General features: G+C 37.9%; 1 protein-coding gene across 1 annotated transcript; it reads right to left on the bottom strand.

The window, feature by feature from the left end:
• Positions 1-275: 275 nt before the first annotated feature.
• On the bottom strand, positions 276-7,060 carry LOC110968066 (TLR4 interactor with leucine rich repeats). Its single transcript, XM_022217871.2, is given in 3 exon segments — positions 276-2,410; positions 2,412-3,429; positions 6,948-7,060. Coding segments are annotated over 2 exon segments (1,242 nt in total). The 5' UTR covers positions 3,426-3,429; positions 6,948-7,060; the 3' UTR covers positions 276-2,182.
• Positions 7,061-20,278: the final 13,218 nt, after the last annotated feature.

Below are 20,278 nucleotides of genomic sequence, written 5' to 3'. Positions count from 1 at the left end.
ACAAAAGTGACATTACTACATTATTACAGGAAACAAAATCAACTTTAAGTGTTGATTTGCTTCTTAAATTCCCTTTAAAGTTGTTTAATTTTAGTTTTCTGTAACATATCAGTGTTGTCCTGCTCTAGATATCTCAGTTTTGCACAATTAATCCTATTTTTGACTACATATTTGTTTTTCTTTGCGTGAAAAACGCATAAAATTAACAAAACGTAGCAGAAAAATGCATTTAATCATTTCTAAACGGCAAAGAAATAGACAGAAAGCAATAATAATCAGCGTTTTTTCAGTTTTTTGGATGTAATTCATAAAAAAGCTGTATATGAGCATGTAGGACAGCAGAAATAGCGCTAATTCTAGCTCATGTGTACAGAAAGGTGAGTGACAGTTCCTGGAAAACGCCTCGTTGCCAGGAAACGACCTGCCGCACCCAGCTGCTGCCAGAAAATGATTTGCATTGCAGTAAAACCTGCTCACCTGTAGGGGGAGCTGCAGACTTCTGGAGACGTCTTCTAGTTTCCTGTTAACAAAATCTTCAAAGGTATAAAACTTTAACGACACACAGGCTGTGATTTAATGACAAGAATGCAAATAAAAAAGAAACACTCAGTAAGAAAGTTGTTAAAAATCAATTATCAGTTATTTTTTTAGGAAAATATGCAGTTATAGAAGTATTTTGAAGTGATTTCACAGAATAACAACATAAACTGTGGTCCAGATAGAGAAAAAAAGGTGAATTTTCAGGCTTATTTTCATTCCTGTCCTGATTTTGGCCGTTTAAATACTGGAATTTATGATCTATTAGTTGTCTTTTGTGGTGTAAATGGTCTTAAATCTCAGCTTTTCTCCATTTCCACACCCCAAATAAAGATTTTTTGCAGTTTTCTTGCTGACATAATCCACATTTAGCATCTTAAAATGGAGTATTTTTGGTTCTAAGTCTGGTTTCATGTGGTCAAGATGGAGAATTAGCCACAAAATGCTATTTTTGAGCTAAATGATCTATTTTTCTGTATATTTAGGCGTTTTTTTGCTCACATAATCCACATTTAACTACTGTATGTGGAGGATTTTTGGATCTAAACCTGCTTTCATGCTGTCTAGATGAAGAAAACAGCTGTAAAATAAACATTTTTCTACTGTTTAAACAAATTAATAATTGCTTTTGCAAATACTGACGCTGTGCTTTAATCAATTTCTGGAGCCGTCTTGTCCAAACAGTCCAGATTAAATAGCACTACATTGAGTGTTTTTGGGTATAAACCTGGTTTCATGTGGATCTGATTGAGTAAAAAAGCAAATTTACAGGTTTGTTTTTATTTTAGTCCTGACTTGAGAAGCTTAAATAGAGAAATTTATGATCTGGGAGGCTTCTTTTTTGGTCTAAATGGACTAAAAAACTAATTTTTCTACATTTCCACACACCAAGTAGAGCTTTTTACAGTTTTCTTGCTTAAATAATCCACATTTAACAGCTTTAAGTGGAGTATTTTTGGATCTAAACCTGGCTTCATTTAGTCCAGATGTAGAAAAAGAGAGCATTTACAGGTTTATTTTCATTTTAGTCCTGATTTGACCAGTTTAAGTTCAGTGGTTAAAGATCTAGACTTGGTCTCATTTGGTTTAAATGGTATGAAAAAAACAGTAAAATCCAATTTTTTCTGATTGATTTCACACAGTAGGTGAAGCATTGGAGGTTTTTCTTGCATATAATCCACATTTAACAACTTTAAGTGGAGTATTTTTGGATCTAAACCTGGTTTCATTTGGACCAGATGGAGAAAAAGTCTATTTACAGGCTCATGTTCATTCTAGTCCTGATTTGACCAGTTTAAGTTCAGTCATTAAAGACCTAGACTTGGTCTCATTTGGTCTAAAAACAAACCCTGTAAAATCCTCCTTTTTACTGTTTTCACACACTGAGTAAAACTTGTAATCTGGTTTCATTTGGTTCACATGAAGAAGAAGTTGTAAAATCCTTGTTTTCATGTACACAAAAGGAATAAATGTGTTTTGCATTGTTTCTTTCCACACATGGAGTAAAACTTCTTGTTCGTATATTCCAGATTAAACACATGTATGTTGAGTTTTGAAGTGACTAAAGCTCTAGACTTGGTCTCATGTGGTCTAAAAAACTGTAAAACCCTCTTTTTTTTGTTTCCACACACTGAAACGTCTTGCTTCAGATTTCTGTTTCTGTGTCATCTACCAGTTCATGTTCGGGCAGAATAAGCTGCATCTGAAGTGCTTCTGGAGTGATTTCCTGCACAGTTTGAGAAGAATCCAACAAAACAAACTGCAGAATCTGAAATCTCTTCCAGGAAGGCAGAAAAACGCTGATGTGGGACTGAAGGAGCTCAGTAGTCCGACTCGTCTGACAGATCTCCCTGCTGCGTCCAGTGCATCCCCTTCTTCCTCTTCTTCCTCGTCCTCTCGCCCATCAGCATGGCGGCCAGCACGGTGATCACCACGGTGATGGTGATGATGAGCACGGTGACGGTCTCGGCGATGCACAGCTCCGTGTCCACGTCCATCAGCAGGTAGTCGTGGAGGACGGGCGGCGTCTTGCAGGTCAGGTTGTAGTAGTCGTCCAGGAAGAGCCGCTGGATGCTGCGCAGCTTCCTGAAGACTCTCTGCAGGTCGCAGTCGCAGTTCCAGGGGTTCCCCTCCAGCAGGATGTGGGTGCTGTAGGTGTGGATGCTCAGGAAGGTCTTGAAGTAGACGGCAGACATGCGGTTGTCGGCCAGGTTGAGCAGCGTCATGCTGGTGAGCGGCTTGAACACGCCCAGCTCCGTGTCGCTGATGCGGTTCCCGGCCAGATTGAGGACCTCCAGCGAGCGCAGCATGGAGAAGATGCCGCTCTTCAGCGAGCCCAGCTGGTTGTCCTGCAGGTGGAGCTGCCGCAGGGCGCTCATGGGCGAGAAGGACCTCACCTGGATGCTGTGGATGCTGTTGCTGCTCAGGTTCAGCCTCTGCAGGCCGTCCAGATGCAGGAAGCTGCGGCTGTCCAGGCTGGTCAGGCGGTTGTGGGAGAGCTGCAGCTCCCGCAGGAAGACCAGGCCCACGGAGAAGCCTTCAGTCAGCGAGGAGATCCGGTTCCAGCTCAGGTCCAGCTTCTGCAGGAACTCCAGCTGGGAGAAGCTGCCGTCCTCCACCAGGCTGATGTTGTTGCTCTGCAGCAGCAGCACTCGCAGCTTTCTGTTGCTGCTGAAGGAGGAGGTGGTGATGGAGGAGATGAGGTTGTCGGACAGGTCCAGCAGCTCCGTGGTGCTCGGGACTCGGCTGGGCGGCTCGGTCAGCTGAGCCCGAGAGCAGATGGTGAACTTGGGTTCTCTTTGACAGTCACAGCCGAGTTCACACCAGGAGCTGTGAGACCTGCAGGACGCCTCAGACAGCAGCAGCAGCAGAAAGACCGACGGCTTCATGGCTCTGAAACGACCAAGAAGAAACACCTGAGGCTGGAGATCTGATAAACCAGCAGAATCTCACTCTTTATGGGCTCAGAATCTCACTCTTTATGGACTCAGAATCTCACTCTTTATGGACTCAGAATCTCACTCTTTACGGGCTCAGAATGTCACTCTTTATGGACTCAGAATCTCACTCTTTATGGACTCAGAATCTCACTCTTTATGGACTCAGAATCTCACTCTTTATGGACTCAGAATCTCACTCTTTACGGACTCAGAATCTCACTCTTTATGGACTCAGAATCTCACTCTTTACGGACTCAGAATCTCACTCTTTATGGGCATAGAATCTCACTCTTTACAGGCTCACAATCTCACTCTTTATGGGCTCACAATCTCACTCTTTACAGGCTCAGAATCTCACTCTTTACAGGCTCACAATCTCACTCTTTACAGACTCAGAATCTCACTCTTTACGGACTCAGAATCTCACTCTTTATGGGCACAGAATCTCACTCTTTACAGGCTCAGAATCTCACTCTTTACGGGCTCAGAATCTCACTCTTTACGGGCTCAGAATCTCACTCTTTACGGGCTCAGAATCTCACTCTTTACGGGCTCAGAATCTCACTCTTTACAGGCTCAGAATCTCACTCTTTACGGGCTCAGAAGCTCACTCTTTATGGGCTCAGAATCTCACTCTTTACGGGCTCAGAATCTCACTCTTTACGGGCTCAGAATCTCACTCTTTACGGGCTCAGAATCTCACTCTTTACGGGCTCAGAATCTCACTCTTTATTGGCTCAGAATCTCACTCTTTATTGGCTCAGAATCTCACTCTTTACAGGCTCAGAATCTCACTCTTTACGGGCTCAGAAGCTCACTCTTTATGGGCTCAGAATCTCACTCTTTACGGGCTCAGAATCTCACTCTTTACGGGCTCAGAATCTCACTCTTTACGGGCTCAGAATCTCACTCTTTACGGGCTCAGAATCTCACTCTTTACGGGCTCAGAATCTCACTCTTTATTGGCTCAGAATCTCACTCTTTACAGGCTCAGAATCTCACTCTTTATGGGCTCAGAAGCTCACTCTTTATGGGCTCAGAATCTCACTCTTTACGGGCTCAGAATCTCACTTTTTATTGGCTCAGAATCTCACTCTTTACGGGCTCAGAATCTCACTCTTTACGGGCTCAGAATCTCACTCTTTACAGGCTCATTTCTGGATCTGAAGTGGACTAAAGCTCAGCAGATTTCATGTTTTCGGTCTTCACTTCAGTTTCTACATCTTCTCTGGGTATTACTCTCAAAATGTTCTTTTCCACCATTCGGTAACAAAACCTGGCTGTTAGAAGATGATCTTAAATCTTCTCCATGTTTCTACAGACATTAGTAACTGAGAAAAAACAGAAAATTAGAGAAGCTGAAGGTTCTGAATGTGCTCCTCTGTTGATTTATAATCATGGATAGACGTCGCAGTCCAAGCTGTCAGTGTTACACAACATTTAATGAAGCCCAGTGGAGCAGAATTATCCGTAGATCACAGAGTCTCCTTCCACTGATCCGGTGTGAAATCCACTAATCTAGAAGTGACGGATCTGAAACCTCTTAGAAAGACGAACGCAGAACCATTTGTGAATGAAAAAAGTGAAATCTGCTGTAAAAAGACAGAAAAAAAGGATATTTGTATTGAATATTTTATTGACGTCTGTCTTTTTAGTCATTTTTGAGAAACCACACATTGATCATATCAGTTTTTTTTAAAATAACTAAGAAACGAAAAATATATTTTACCTGTAAAACTGTTAAAAAACATTATTAAAATCACAAAAAACTGTATTGACTTACATGTGAAATGACATTGTTTTACTGTATTTTAATCCACTATTAAATATCCTTTTTTCACAGATGTTTTCTCATATTTATAAGACAAAAAAAGGTAAATTTTAGCAGCTATTTTACAGAATTTTCCAGTTTTGTTAAATCACAATAAATAAAATTAATATACATTTTAAACTTTAAAATGTAAAAACAAATTCTGCTTTTACAAAACAGAATTTATTTTTCTACACGCGTTTCGCTGTTTTAAATTTGCTAAAAATATACATAATTACAGATTTCTGCAGCTCTTCTTAAAAAGCATCAAAGTCCAGTACTCATTTTAATTCCCTTTAAGGCTGTTACTATTTGGATTGAAATCAGATTAAAATATTCTAGATGTCTGTTTTACCATAGAAACGGTAATTAATCACATTTTTGATTATATATTGTTTTCCTTTGTATGAAAAACCCATTAAATAATAAAACAACCATAAAAATGGATTTAAATGTGTTTAACCATTTCCAAATTGCAAAGAATTAGACAGAAAATCCAATAAAAGTGACAATAATAAACATTTTTTTGAATTTATAGGCTATTTTTCGATGTATTTCTGCAAGATTTTAATTGTTTTATGGGATTTTAATTGTATTTTCAGTTTTGTGTCTGGATGAGCATCAGTTTTACTTTAAAAAAATCCACAATCTGACTCGGCAGAGGAATTTTTCCACATTTTAGCACCAGTTTTTGTCCAAAAAAATGACAGACTGAACAGCAGAATATAGAAAATCAATGAAATCAAACCAATAATAGGTTTAGTTTGTCGCCTCCAGCTGTTTGTAGGAGTTTTTTCTGTGAGTTACTTAAATAAATTCAGCTTCAGACCGCAGCAGCAAGAATTATATTAGTGTCATTTAATAATACTTATGATAAATCATCCCAGACATGGAGACAGGATGGATCAGGATCTGAAAGCAGATCACAGAGTGAACTTTACTTCACCTGTTCTATAAGCTGAAGCTCAATTAGAGTATTATTATGTATTAGACGTCATGTAATGTTCTAAACATTGCCTGAAAAGTGACTTAAATCAGATAAAATGAGTGTAAAAAGGAGTTTTAGTGTCTAAAAGAGCAGAAACACAGCGGGAATATGATATAAATATGAATAAAAAAGCAACACAATATTAATATCTGTAAAAAAAAAAGCTCTTTTTGTGGGACTAAAACAGTTTAAAGGTGTATTTGAGCTGCAGTTGAAGTTACATTTTTGTCCCTTTAAACTGGTGCAACGTTCATATTTCTGCACATTTTTCTGCTGTAACTCGACCATGTTTACTTCAATGACAAAGTGAAGTTATCAAATCTTTTTTTTAAAAAAAAATCATGTCTGACATTTTACATTTAGCTAAAGCTGGAAAAGTCTTTAAAATGAAGTTGCAGCAGAGCTCATTAGAGAGGAATCAGATGACTAAATGTCATTTAGTTCATTTGATTCTGAGCTTTGGATTGAAGCAGATAGTTGTACCAGTCCAGCTGAGAGAATTCAGAAAAGAAAAGCAGCTTTTAAGAGAGTGGAGCAGAAAAAGTTGCTTTTATCACCCGTGAGATTAAAACCAACCTGTGTTTTAATGAGAGAAGGACGGCTCCACTTCCACAGAGATTCATCTGATATTTCTCTGCACAAAAAGAAAAACAGCATAAAGGTCTGTTCCTACCAGCAGCTGCTCCGTCCGTCGTCAGCATCCGGCAGGTGGAAACTGGACGTGACGGCTGGAAAACCCACAAAGACGGAGCGACGGAAAGAGGAGGGAGCTCGTCAATTATTCACCAGGCGGCAGCGCTGTGGGAGGAGAGAACAGAGCTGAGAGAGACTGAAGCCAAACTGGACCACGGAGACGAGAATCAGAAGGTCTGGACGGATCTGATTGAACGCAGAGGCAGCGGTGTTTGTCTGAGGGTCGTTTATTCACAGCTTAATGCTCCCAGTCACTGACGTGTTTTTATCTCGTTTCATTTAAATCTAGAGCACAAAATCCCTCCATAAATGTAAAAATGATCATGGTGAGTGGGTTTTAAAAAGAGAGAAAAGATTATTTATGATGTTTAAAATGTAAAAAAAGTGTAATAAAAGCAAAAAGATTTGATTCAGATGGAATAAAAATGTGATTCAAATGGAAATTTCTGTTTTAATGTTTACTAAAAGTAAGAAAGAACACGATGTGGATGTTCATTTATCCCAAAAAAGCAAACTTCCAAATGTAAAAAAGATGTTTGTTTAAAGATGCTACAAAAATGTATTTCAAAAAATGTTTGTTTAAATGTAATGTGACGTGTTTTAATGTGATTTTTTTTTACACAAAACAACAGAAAGTTGGAGTTTTAAAAATGTAAAATATCTGTTTAAAGGATAAAAGACAGACAAGTCCACATACAAAAAGAAAATAAAGCTTGTTATGAAATGACAAAAATGATGTTTAACTTCAAAAGAAAAATGAGACAGAGCGTTTTCAAAGTTTAACGTGTGTTTGAATGTTAAAACAAACGTAAAAATGTGTTTACAATGTTAAAAAAAACACGTTTGTAAAGTGTGAAGACGTATTTAAACCATTAAAAGGCTGAAAAAAAGTGTTGAATGCTAATTTAAAATGTAAAAACACCCAAATGTTTAAACACGTCTCTAAAATGTAAAAAGTCACATTCAAACAGTAAAAGGCGTCAAATGCGTGCTTAAAATTTAAAAAAAAAAAAAAAACGAGCAGAAAGGCAAACCTGTAAATCTAAAACTGTACAGAAATGCAGAATAAAAAGTTCCTCTGTGTCAAATGTAAAAAGATGATTGTTTAAAACTGGTATAAAAATATAGAAATGATGGTTTAAACATGGAATCAGACATGGAATACATGCTGAAAAAGATCATCTTCACCATTTAAATACTTTATTAATATAAAGCACACAGTAAATATGAATGTAAAATCAGTTGTGAAAGTAAGCCGGAACGGTCCGGAACGGTCCGGAACTGCGTACCGGCAAAAGATCTGGTGGCGGAACGCAGTTCCGGGAAAAGATCTGCTGGCGGTAGGCCGCTCTTCCACCGGTATCTATGGGTACGCCGGTACGCCGCCCGGCCTACCTGCTATCCATAGATATCGACCGGAGTTCACTCAGCAGTACGTGAGTGGGCATGCGTGTCTACTTCCGTAACAGAGTGATTGTTATGGCCAGTAGCAGCCAATAGCAAATAGGTGCGCTTGATTTATTGCACTGGGGTGAGCAATAAATTACACCTGAAATTCCACACGTTCTTGTGATTGGCTGAAAAACTTTCAACAGGATTTACAATGGTTAGCATCGACGGAATGGGGTGAAAGTAAGCCGGAACGGTCCGGAACTATTACTAATAGTTCCGGCAAGAATTTAAAACTACTTTCACCCCTGTGTAAAATGATGCATTTAAGTATCTAATCATTAATTATCCCTTAATGACACTAATATATGTGAAATTAAATGTCCTGTTTGACAGTTTTATTGGGTCTAAAGTTACATGAGGCTTAGAAGAAGCTCAGTGATGCAGAAAATCCCATAAATAAAGCAAACTAACATGGACGGGGTCGTTCTCTGGTGTTAAAAGCGATTCTTTGCCTCCATTTGAGGCCAACATCAGCCCAGATGTGACTTTATTTGTTCCAATGTGTCGGACAGACGATGAACCTGTCGGTCACAGAAAGATTACATTAATACGTCCAAATCCCCGCCACGGATAAAGCGCTGATGATTGAGGAATCAAAGCTCGCCCTGCGCCGCTCTAACCCACATTCTGTTCTGCTTTTCAGCTTTTAACTGGCTCACTGGTCCGGTTCTGTTCAGAAATATTCCGTCTCAGAGTGAAAATATTACCCAGGAAAAGGCAGAAAGAACAAACTGAATTCATTCATTCATGAGAAAAGGGACACAGTGTACAAACCAAATGCTACAGAACCCTCCTTATTAGTTCAGTTCAGTTCAATGTTATTTATTTAGCGCCAGTTACAGTCAAATTGTTTCCAGACGCTTTACAGAACCCGTACAGCTGAACCCCAGAGCAGCACTAAGAGGACAGTGGCAAGAAAAATCTCTTTAACAACATGAAACACCATTAAAGTACCCCGTCTGCTGATGTATCAGTGTTTTCATGTACGTTTGGGTAAAAATTATCTATAATTCTTCATATTTTATGAACTTATAATCTTATAATCTCAGTTTTGCACGTAAAAAAGTGTAAATTATATGTCTGAAATATTTTTAAAAAGTAAATAGAAGTGTTTAAAATGTTTTAAAAAGCATGTTTAACTCTATTAAAATGTAAAAAAAACAAAAAAGAAAGCAATAAGGGAAACCTTCAAATGGTACGTGTACAGAAATGTGTGTTTAGAACGTTTTTTAGAACAAAAAAATGTTCAATCTGTTTAAAAACGTTCTTTAATTTTTAGATGAAGCAACAGAAAGGCAGACTTTTGAAAGTTTAAAAATGTTAAATTCACTTATAAAATGTAAAACAAAGCTTAATTCCACATTTTAAACAACAAAAATGATGTCTAATTTGTTTTCAAAAAGCAGAAAGACGTCCTCAAACTGTTTAAACAAGTGCAAAGATGCAAAAGGGCACGCTGAAATGTCAAAACCAATGTAGAATGTGTTTAAAATGTAAAAAAAAAAAGCAATAAGGGAAACTTTCAAATGTTTAATGTACAGAAATGCATGTTTTGAATCTTTTTAGGACAAAACATGTTCAATCTGTTCAGAAATGTTCTTTAATTTTTAGATAAAGCAACAAAAGTTATATTTTTGAAAGCTTGAAAATGTAAAATTCACCTACAAAATATAAAATAAAGCTTAAATAGCATAATTCCATTTTTGAAATGGCAAAAATTCTGATAAATTTGTTTTTAAAAAGCAAAATGACATGTTCAGCCCATTTAAACGAGTTTAAAAATATAAAAAGTCATGTTTAAATGTCAAAACAAGTGTAAAATGTGTTCACAATGTTAAAAAAAAAAGCAGTACGGGAAACTTCCAAATGTTAAATGCACAGAAATGCATGTTTAGAATGATTTTATAACAAAAAATGTTCAATCGATTTAAAATGCTCTTTAATTTTTTAGATAAAGCAACAGAAAGATTGATTTTTCAAAGTTTAAAAATGCAAAATTCATCCACAAAATGTAAAAGAAAGAAGAATAAATGTATAACGGCATGTTTAAATGTCAAAACAAGTGTAAAAATGTGTTTAACTGAAACCTACATTAGAAATACATCTTAAGGCATGGAGTAAATAGATAATTAACTAAATAAACATGTAAATAAGCAACAAGAAGCAGTTAAAAGCCGTATAATATTGTGTTGAATCTGTTTTTTGTGCTTTATTCTGTTATTTATGTAAATGTTTCTGCCAAATCACCTGTCAGTGGGATTCTTCTGGTCTTTTCTGCTGCTTTATGACGTTTTCTTCTTCTGCTCTTCCACTCAGATCATCTCTTCTTCATCTCCTTTTATGTACGTAGGAATAAAAGGACAAAGAAACCCCGTTAGTGGACTCTGCTGGTTGAAATGTGTGTTTCTGTGAACGTTCTGTGCCTCCATGAGAAACCCAACCTGCAGACGGTACAGTAGACTGCACTGGGTGTCGGAGGAGATCCGGTTTCACAGCGACCTGAATAATCGAAGCTGCACAATAACAGCAGCTGGAAACTACTTTGGTTTCCTTCCACTCTTAATGAGATTATCCAGCTCCTAACGGCGACAGAACCTGCCTGAAATGACCCCAGTGAGTGGACTCAGTGAGGTTCTGAGGGAATAAAAAGTAGCTTCTGTGCAAAAAATGAAGGCAGTAAGTCATAAAGCAGAGCCCACTGCTCCTACATTGACTAGCAGTGCTGCTACCTCTGTTGTATTACCTGTATTGTTCCTAATCCTGCAGATCCAGATGTGTCATCAGGAGGATTACAGTCAGACAGCAGAGCACATGAAAGCTCCATGAAGACGTTAATCCCTGTGACGACCAGGATTACCCCGTGTTCTGGGGAACATTACAGTCTGACACTCACATCAGCTCATTTCTGTGTTGTCATATTTTATTGATCTGAAACATTTAAATAAATATGTTTATCGTGTTAATAAGGTGTCCAAAGCAGCTCACAATAAGTGCATTTAAAAAGGCGTTTAACGCTAAAACTGTGAGCGTATCTTGTGCAGAAAGGAGGAAGGAGAAGCAGAATGTGTGATTATCTGATTTAAATAACAGTTCTTACTGTCAGCCAGCAGGGGGCGCCACCAGTCTGTGAGAAAACATGGAGGTCTCTCAGTAGAACAGCGACAGGAGGCTCGTTCCTGCTGAACTAGAAAACGAAGGGAGAGTCGTATTATTAACTTAATGTTTTGTTCCAGGAAGAATGATAATAAAGTTTTATTTGATTAAAGCAAAGTTAACATTTATTAGTGACTAAAAAGGCTTTAGCTTCCATCTTTATGCTGACCTCATTTTGCTGATTACAGAAATTGGTGTTAAATTGCGGAAGGAAAAGCAGCATTTTGGGTGGAACTAATCTTTAATTTACAAAGTAGTGAGGAAAAAGGTAGATTTCTTTTTGGTAGAATAAACCTTCAAAGCACAAGTACTTAGAAAATTTATTATTTTGGGTGAAATAAACCTTTAAAACTGATAATATCTTGACATAAAGTAGTATTTTGGGTAGAATTAACTTTAAGACTGAAAGTACTTTGACAAAAAAAAAAAAAAGCTTTTTGGGTGGAATTAACTTTGAAACTGTAAGTGCCTGAACAATGTTGTATTTTGGACAAAACAAACGTTTAGGAAATGTAAGAGAGTAAAAATTTAGGTAGAATAAACCATTAAAACCTCACGTACTTTGACAAAAAATAGATTTTTGGTTGAAATAAACCTTTAAAACCACAAATGCCTGAACAATGTTGTATTTTGGGTGGATTGAACCTTTCAGAACTGTAAGTATTTTGACAGAAAAGTAAAAACTTGAGTGGAATAAACATTTAAAAATTAAAATATTTTGACAAAAAGCAGATTTTTGAGTGGAATAAACCTTTAAAACACAAGTACTTGAACAATGCAGTATTTTAGGTGGAATAAAGCTTGAAAATTGCAAATATTTTGACAGAAAGCAGCATTTTTGGTGGAATAAACCCATAAAACTGTCAGTACTTTGAGTAAAATAAACAGATAGAATAAACCTTTAAAACTGCAAATATGTTGACAAAAAGAAGTATTTTGTGTCGAACTAAACTTTTGAACAAAAGTATTTTGACAGAAAGTAGAATTTTGGGTGGGAAAACACCTTAAAACTCGACATACTTTGACATAAAGTAGCATTTTAGATGGAATATACCTTTAAAGTTCCTCGTGCGTTGCCACAAAGTACTACTACGTTGAAATAAACCCTGGAAACCATCCGTAGTAAATATCATGATTGGAATAAACCTTTAAAACTACACTTACTTTGACAGAAAGTAGAACTTTGGATGGAATAACACTTTAAAACTGTACGTACTTCAACTGAAAGTAGTATCTTGGGTGGAATATGCCTGTAAAAACTGTAGGCACTTGGATAACGTGTTTTTTTTTTTGGTGGACTAAACCTATAAAACAAATGTACTTTGACAAAAAGAAGAATTTTGGGGTGAATTAAATCATTAAAACTATAAGTATTTGGTGAGCATACCAGCAAAATTAGACAATGTAGTATTTGAGTGCAAAAAAACCTTCTAAATCTGACAGAAAATAGAATTTTACACGGAATAAACCTACAAAACCATAAGACAATGTAGTATTTATGGTGGAATAAACCTCTGAAACCATGAGAAATTGGACGAAAGTCGTATTTTGGGTCGAGTAGGCCTTCAAAGCATAAGTCATATTAAAAAGGACAAAATGTGAGTGGATTGTTGTCAAAAACAAAGTAGTAAAGCAGGAACTGTTGCTGATTATGGACAGCAGCAGTAGTAAAGGTAGTAGAGGTAGTAGCAAGAGTAGCTCTAATAGTTTTACAGTATGTGACACAATACTTGTTGCTACTTGAAAAAACTTGTCTGTCAGTCAGACCTCCACCCATGAAAGCCAGATAAATGTATGAAACCCTTTCTGACACAGTAAGACTTGTGTTCCAATCGGAGAACTTGTGTGTTTGACAGTCGGAGGTGTTAACGAACGTGACGGCGGCTCGTTCACACCGATCCTCACATCCAACATGGCAGCTGTGAGGTCATGAAAACGAGGCTCCAACAGATTGTTCCTGCCGCTGTCAGGCCTTCAATCAGGTCCTCAGATCTGACGGACGTCCAGGACGGTGTGGACGGGTTTCACATGTGTCAGTTAATGACTGCTGCCAGATGGTGTGAAGGCGTGAAGAAGACCATAAAGGAGAATTCTGGGTGATTTCACTCTGCTGAGTTTCCTCTTTTGAAGAGATTCCAGCAAACACAGATATTTTGGATGGAATAAACTTTAACAAATTTCAATTCAGATTGTCTCAAGACGCTTTACAGAACCCATTTGCCTGAAACTCCAGAGCAGCCCAAAGGCGACAGTGGCAAGGAAAAACTGCTTTACAACAGCATCCACAAAAACTTCAACCACTGGACTTCTTCCACTGTTTTCAGAGTGACGATAAAGTCCTGAATGATGTTTAGAAGTGTCTGGAGGTTCAAGATGGGATCTCCTACCATGGAGACACGGTAAAGCTTGAACATCAGTGGACCAAGAGCATTCAAGCCAAAGGAGACCATGTTGAACAATAATGCATGAACTTTCAGAAGTACCCTTGTGTTCATCACCACAGTGAGGACAGAAGCAGAAAGACAGCGCCCTCTGGAAAACTGGAGGTCTTCTTTTAGTCACTGCTCAGCTGGAATAGAAATCTGTTGCTGCAAGGAGTGAGACCAGGTGATAGCAGACTGGAAAAACCTCCACGGATGAGATGAATCCCCGAACTACCACTGATGAATCTGCAGCTTTGATGAGCGACCTGGAGGTGATGTTTCACCTCCACAACATCAGTGGAAGAAGGAGCGACTGAACACTCAATACAAGGTAACAGAACAATGTCAGTTTGAGGGAGCTAATTTTTAAATATCTAACATGATTCAAGTAGAAAATCCTTGGAAAATGCAGAAAGATTGAAGTTTTCCTGAATTTCTACAACAAAGGCAAAGGCTGCAAGGCTAGCATGAAGTATTATTGGGAAATACGACAAAAAGTCACATTTATCCACCTTCATTCTCTGGATTTCATAGCAAAGGATTGAATTTCCTCCAAACATGAACCCTCTACAATTTAAAATCAAAATAAAATCTCAACTCTGGGGCGACGAGATGAAAGAAAACTCCAAATTTAGGTACAAGTTGTTGTAAAGAAACCAACAAAGTGTTGATTCACTTCAAAAATATTAGTTTTAGCAAAAGAAAAATTGGACCAAAGATCGTTCTGATAGCGAGGAGCGGAGTTGTCTCCATTTGTAGTAATTCTGCCATCGTAATGACAATAAAGACTCTGATAGACTCCTGCTGAGTGTGAAGCCATTCCTCTGAATCATCATCATCACCAGTTTGAGGGCCATCATCACCACCATCACCATCATCACCATCACCATCACCATCATCACTGCGATCAGCTGTCAGATTTTTAATTACTGCTGAGGTCAAAAGTTCAGAGCTGCATCTGGAATCTGCTTTTTGTCTTGAAACGTCCGGATGAACTGCACATCTGGGTGACGTTGTGTATTTTCTGAGTAAGTGTGCAGTAAAACCTCAGGGGGCAGAACAGAGGGAAAAGGTCAATGAGGATCTGATTCACACAAAAATATTGAGGCGAAGAAATGACTCAGAAATGTCATTAAAGTCACAGCATAAAAGCGGCAGTAGTACTTCATCTACTGCAGTACTGCTGCTACTTCAGCAGCTACTGTCCTGGTGGAAGATTAGTCAGGAAGACGGGAAATCCCAAATATGAGGCATGTAAGGGAAAAACTGTGTAAGTTCCAGCCACTTTTGCACAAAAAAAGGCAAATGTATGATCTTTGTGACCATTATAGAGCAAGTTTAGAGTTCAGAAATGTTACTTTGAAATATTGTACAACTAAGATTTTGCTACTGAGCACAGATATGCAGTCGGTGTACAAGGTTCAGGTCAGTTTGGTGTAATTTATTGGGATTTTTGTCAGATACAGGCACCAAAAACGAAAAAAAAACTAACTGTAAAAGTTAATTTTTGCTCATTTTAAGCATCAGTTTCTTCCAGGAGACTGAAGTTTGTGTTCTGTCCAGTGTTGGACTGATTTTTTTTTAGCTTTAATTCCAGTTAGAGGGGGAAAAAAATCAGATTTTCGGGCAGAATGAACCTTTATAGCATAAGTACCTGGACAATGTAGTATTTTGGGTGGAATAAACCTTTAATATTCTCACAGAAAGGAGTATTTAGGGTAGAATTAACCTTTAAAACCACAAGTACTTTCACAAAAAAAGATTTTTGCGCGGAAGAAACCTTTAAAACTGTAAGCAGCTGAACAATGTTGTATTTTGGGTGGAATAAACCTTTAATATTCTCACAGAAAGGAGTATTTAGGGTAGAATTAACCTTTAAAACCACAAGTACTTTCACAAAAAAAGATTTTTGCGCGGAAGAAACCTTTAAAACTGTAAGTAGCTGAACAATGTTGTATTTTGGGTGGAATAAACCTTTATAAATATAAGTATTTGGACAAGAAATAGATTTTTAGCTCGAACAAATCATTAAAACCACCAATACTTTGACAAAAAAAACACACTTTTGGGTAGAATAAACCTTTAAAGCACAAGTACTTGAACAATGTAGTATATTGGGTGTAATAAACCTTTAAAACTGCTAATATTTTGACAGCGAATAGTATTTTGAGTGGAAAAAAGCCTTTAAATGTGTTAGTACTTTGACAAAAAGAGCAGTTTTGGGTATAATAAACCTTTACAGCACAAGTACTTGAACAATGTAGTATTCTGGGTGGAATAAACCTTCAAAACCGATAATATTTCAACAGAAATGCCACTTTCTGACCAGTAAAGCACCTCTTTTTACCACATTTACACAGATCTATCGAGCAAAAAAAATGGCACTAAATGAAATCCAGTGTGTCCAAATGTGACTTTAACAGAAAAAAGAAAACGTGATGACACACCACCAGTATTCTCTTCCCTCCACTGACTTCCTGACAGCTTCAGGTTTGATTTGACCGTTTGTTTTTACCGTTTTAAATGGGCCGGCAACTCGTTGTTTAGCAAATTTTTTACATTTCAATCCCCCACTTTGGAGCACTGAGGTCGGCCAGCTAACTGGACAAAGAATCACGTGTTATCTGCTTGATCAGCTTCAAAATTTAAAGAATTACATCATTTTTGGGGAGGAAAATTGACTTTAGTTTAGTGTTATTCGACACTGTATGCTGCTCTTTTTTTCTGTTTGGCGTTCACTTAAAGGAGAGGCTGAACTTTTATAGAGCTGTGTGTTTTATTTTCCTTTATTTTATTCAGATCTGTCTTTGACTCACTGTGTTTTTGTCGTCGAAGCTTCATTAATTCAAGCTAGCAAAGCGGAACTTGGTCAGAATACGGAGAACATCTCTGCTCCGTGACCTTTCACAATCTGATGACTCTAATCCTAAGTGCCTAAAGTACTTCCTGTGTGACCTCTGACCTCTGTGTGTGTGTTTTTAAGGAGTGTGTGTCTTAAAGAGTGTGTGTTTCCTGACAGAAGCCACAGTCGATAAAGAAAACACCTCCAGGGAAACTGGTAAAGGAGGTGTGTGTCGGAGTGAGACTGACTGAGGACACGACACACACACGCACACACACACATACACAACGTAACACACACTGTAACACACTAAGTCTCCAGTGGTCTCTGCTTGTCAGTGTGGATCCATCAGACCAACAGGAGGCCGTGACCTCCAAACCAGCTCCACTCCTTGTTTCTTCTCTTCCCTCCTTCTTCTTCTACTGTTCCTCCATTCATTCTTCATTTCTCCTTATTTCTACTTCTTTTTCTGACCTCTCTTCCATCTCTTTTCTTCTCCAGTCCCCTCATCCATTGTTGCTACTTCTTATCTGCTGTCATCGTCGTCTTCTCCTTCCCATCTTTTCACCTCATCTTCTTGTCGTTTCCTCCTTCTTTTGTCTCGTTTGTCTCCATCAAATCTAATAATTGATCCACTTTTTCTTAGTTACTTCCTTACTTCGGTGGTATTTCCACATAAATGTGAAGCAAATTTGAAGCAAACTTTTGTAACGTTGGGAAAAGATTTTAAAACAAGACAAAGCAAATCAGTGTTGCTTCCATGCACTGCTTTGAAATCAATCTGTTCGTGTACTTTCATCATCTCAAGGTGGCAGTATGGACCATGTTGATAAATAAATGGAGTAGAAGAAGCTGGAGGGGACTGCCAAAAAACATAAAAGACAAAGAAAGAACCAAACCTTTGCCTCTTTCTCGAGAAAAGCTGTAAACATTCTTTGTTGGCCACGTTTTCTGCTGTCCAAAGTCAATGAAAGAAACAGCCGATAAGTCATGTTAGTTAAATGTTCTGACGTCAGAACAGATCAAGTAAAGGCGTTTCCATCTTTCAAGGAGTATTAACGCTTTCTAGAAAAAGTCAAAAACCACCTCAAGCAAGTGCTAAAGTAATGAACACAACAGAAGCCAGAAAACCCTAAAAACATCTATGAAAAAGAAGAAAGAAACGATGAGAGAAAAATGGTGGAAAAAAGTCTTCAGTACGACTACTAATTTACAATTTAAATAATTTAAATTTACAATCAGTAAAGCTGTAATTGGTGGCGATGTTTCACGCTGTCGAGGTTTTTTATCAAAAGGTCAAAAACCACCTCAAACAAGTGTAGAAACTACTAAACGTAATAAAAGAGGACAGAAACCCAAAACCTTTTCAGTTTACAAGGGAAAAACGAAAAAAAAAAAGTCTTCAGAAACTGTTTATAATCAGGGAAGTTGTAATTGTTGACCACGTTTCATTGTCTGGAGCAGAAAACAATGAAAGAAACAGCTGATCAGTCATGGGGGTTGATGTGCATTGACTCTTTTGCAAAACATCAAAAACCATCTTGTACAAGTGTAAAAACCAATAAACGTAATAAAAGAGGCCAGAAAACTCTTAAAAACCTTAAAGAAGAAGAAAAAACAAACAAAATCTTGTCCATCTACAAGGGAAAATGGAAAACAGGAAGTGTTTATAATGAGGAAAGTTGTAATTGCTGACCATGTTTCATGCTCTTTATATGCATCAACTTTTCTTTGCAAAAGGTCAAAAACCACCTCGAACAAGTGTCAAAGCTACTAAGCATAATAAAGACCAGAAAACCCTTAAAAACCTCAAAGATTAAGAAGAAACAAACAAACTATTGTCCGCCTGCAAGGGAAAAACGGAAAACATTCTTCAGGAACTGTTTGGAGTTGAAACCAGTCAAATAAATGTGTATAAACCCTTTTTGTAAAATGTCAAAAACCAGCTCAAGCAAACATGGAAGCTTTTTTGGGGAACTTCTGTCGCTTCCATGAACTTTATCCAGTGTGATACTCCATAGACATACATCAAGGAAAAGCAGCTCGTCTCCTCTATTGTCCTTCTTCTTGACTTCTTTAACCTCTTCCTAACTTTCCTCCTCCATCTTCATCCATCGTGTTTCATCATTTCCTCTCCTCTGGTTGTTCATCCAGTATGTAGGTCAAGGTTGTGTTTCCGCTTTCTAGTGTGGACGCTGACACCCACACGCACACACACACACACACACACTCTCTTGCAGTATTTTTGGCAGCTCAGCGTGTGATCGCCCCTTGAGATGTCAGAGCTTTTAGGTCAGAGCAGATCTGGGAGCTGCAGTAGCTTCCTGGAAAACTGAAAAGCCAGCAGCAGCAGCGGGACGCGGAAATACTGTGAATTATTCAACGTATCAAAGTCAACACAGCAAACAAACAAAGACAAACAAACCGTCAAATGATCGCATTAACCCTTTAGGCACCAGAGTTTTTTTGAATAAAATATTCAGTTTTGATGTCATTTTTTCTAAAGGTTGTAACTTGGAAATAGTTGGAGATAAAGGCAAACTGTAAATGAGAGAAATCATCAGTATGACCCAAAGTTTGTGATGGAGTAAATTCACTCATCTAATTTGCATATTATGACGTCACCAGGACATATGGATTACATAACTTTATTCATGTTTATCGATCAAGATGGCATTGTTTGGCTCAGAATTTGTCAGATCCCTGTCTCCACGACACCCAACAGACTCATCAGAATGTCTGATCCACTTGTGAAACTCTTCCTCATCTGTCAAGCAAACCCAGCCATCATCATCGTCATTTACAACGGGGCCGTGAACGCCACTGCAGCCTCCACCGTTACACACGTGGACAAAATTGTTGGTACCCCTCAGTTAAAGAAGGAAAAACCCACAATTCTCACTGAAATCACTTGAAACTCACAAAAGTAACAATAAATAAAAATTTATTGAAAATTAAATAATCAAAAACAGCCATTACTTTTGAATTGTTGATTAACATAATTATTTAAAAAAACAAACTAATGAAACAGGCCTGGACAAAAATGATGGTACCTCTATAAAAGATTGAAAACTATTTGACCAGAGTGACATGATTAACTCAGGTGTGTCATTTAATTGACATCACAGGTGTTTCCAAACTCATAATCAGTCAGTCTGCCTATTTAAAGGGAGACAAGTAGTCACCCTGCTGTTTGGTGAAAAGGTGTGTACCACACTGAACATGGACAACAGAAAGCGAAGGAGAGAATTGTCCCAGGACATCCGAAAAAAAATTATAGACAAACATCTTAAAGGTAAAGGCTATAAGACCATCTCAAAACAGCTTGAAGTTCCTGTGACAACAGTGGCTCATATTATTCAGAAGTTCAAGACCCACGGGACAGTAGCCAACCTCCCTGGACGTGGCCGCAAGAGGAAAATTGATGACAAATTGAAGAGA

The sequence above is a fragment of the Acanthochromis polyacanthus genome, chromosome 22, assembly GCF_021347895.1.
Source record: "Acanthochromis polyacanthus isolate Apoly-LR-REF ecotype Palm Island chromosome 22, KAUST_Apoly_ChrSc, whole genome shotgun sequence".
NCBI lineage: Eukaryota > Metazoa > Chordata > Actinopteri > Pomacentridae > Acanthochromis > Acanthochromis polyacanthus.
This window is presented reverse-complemented; position numbering and strand designations above follow the sequence as displayed.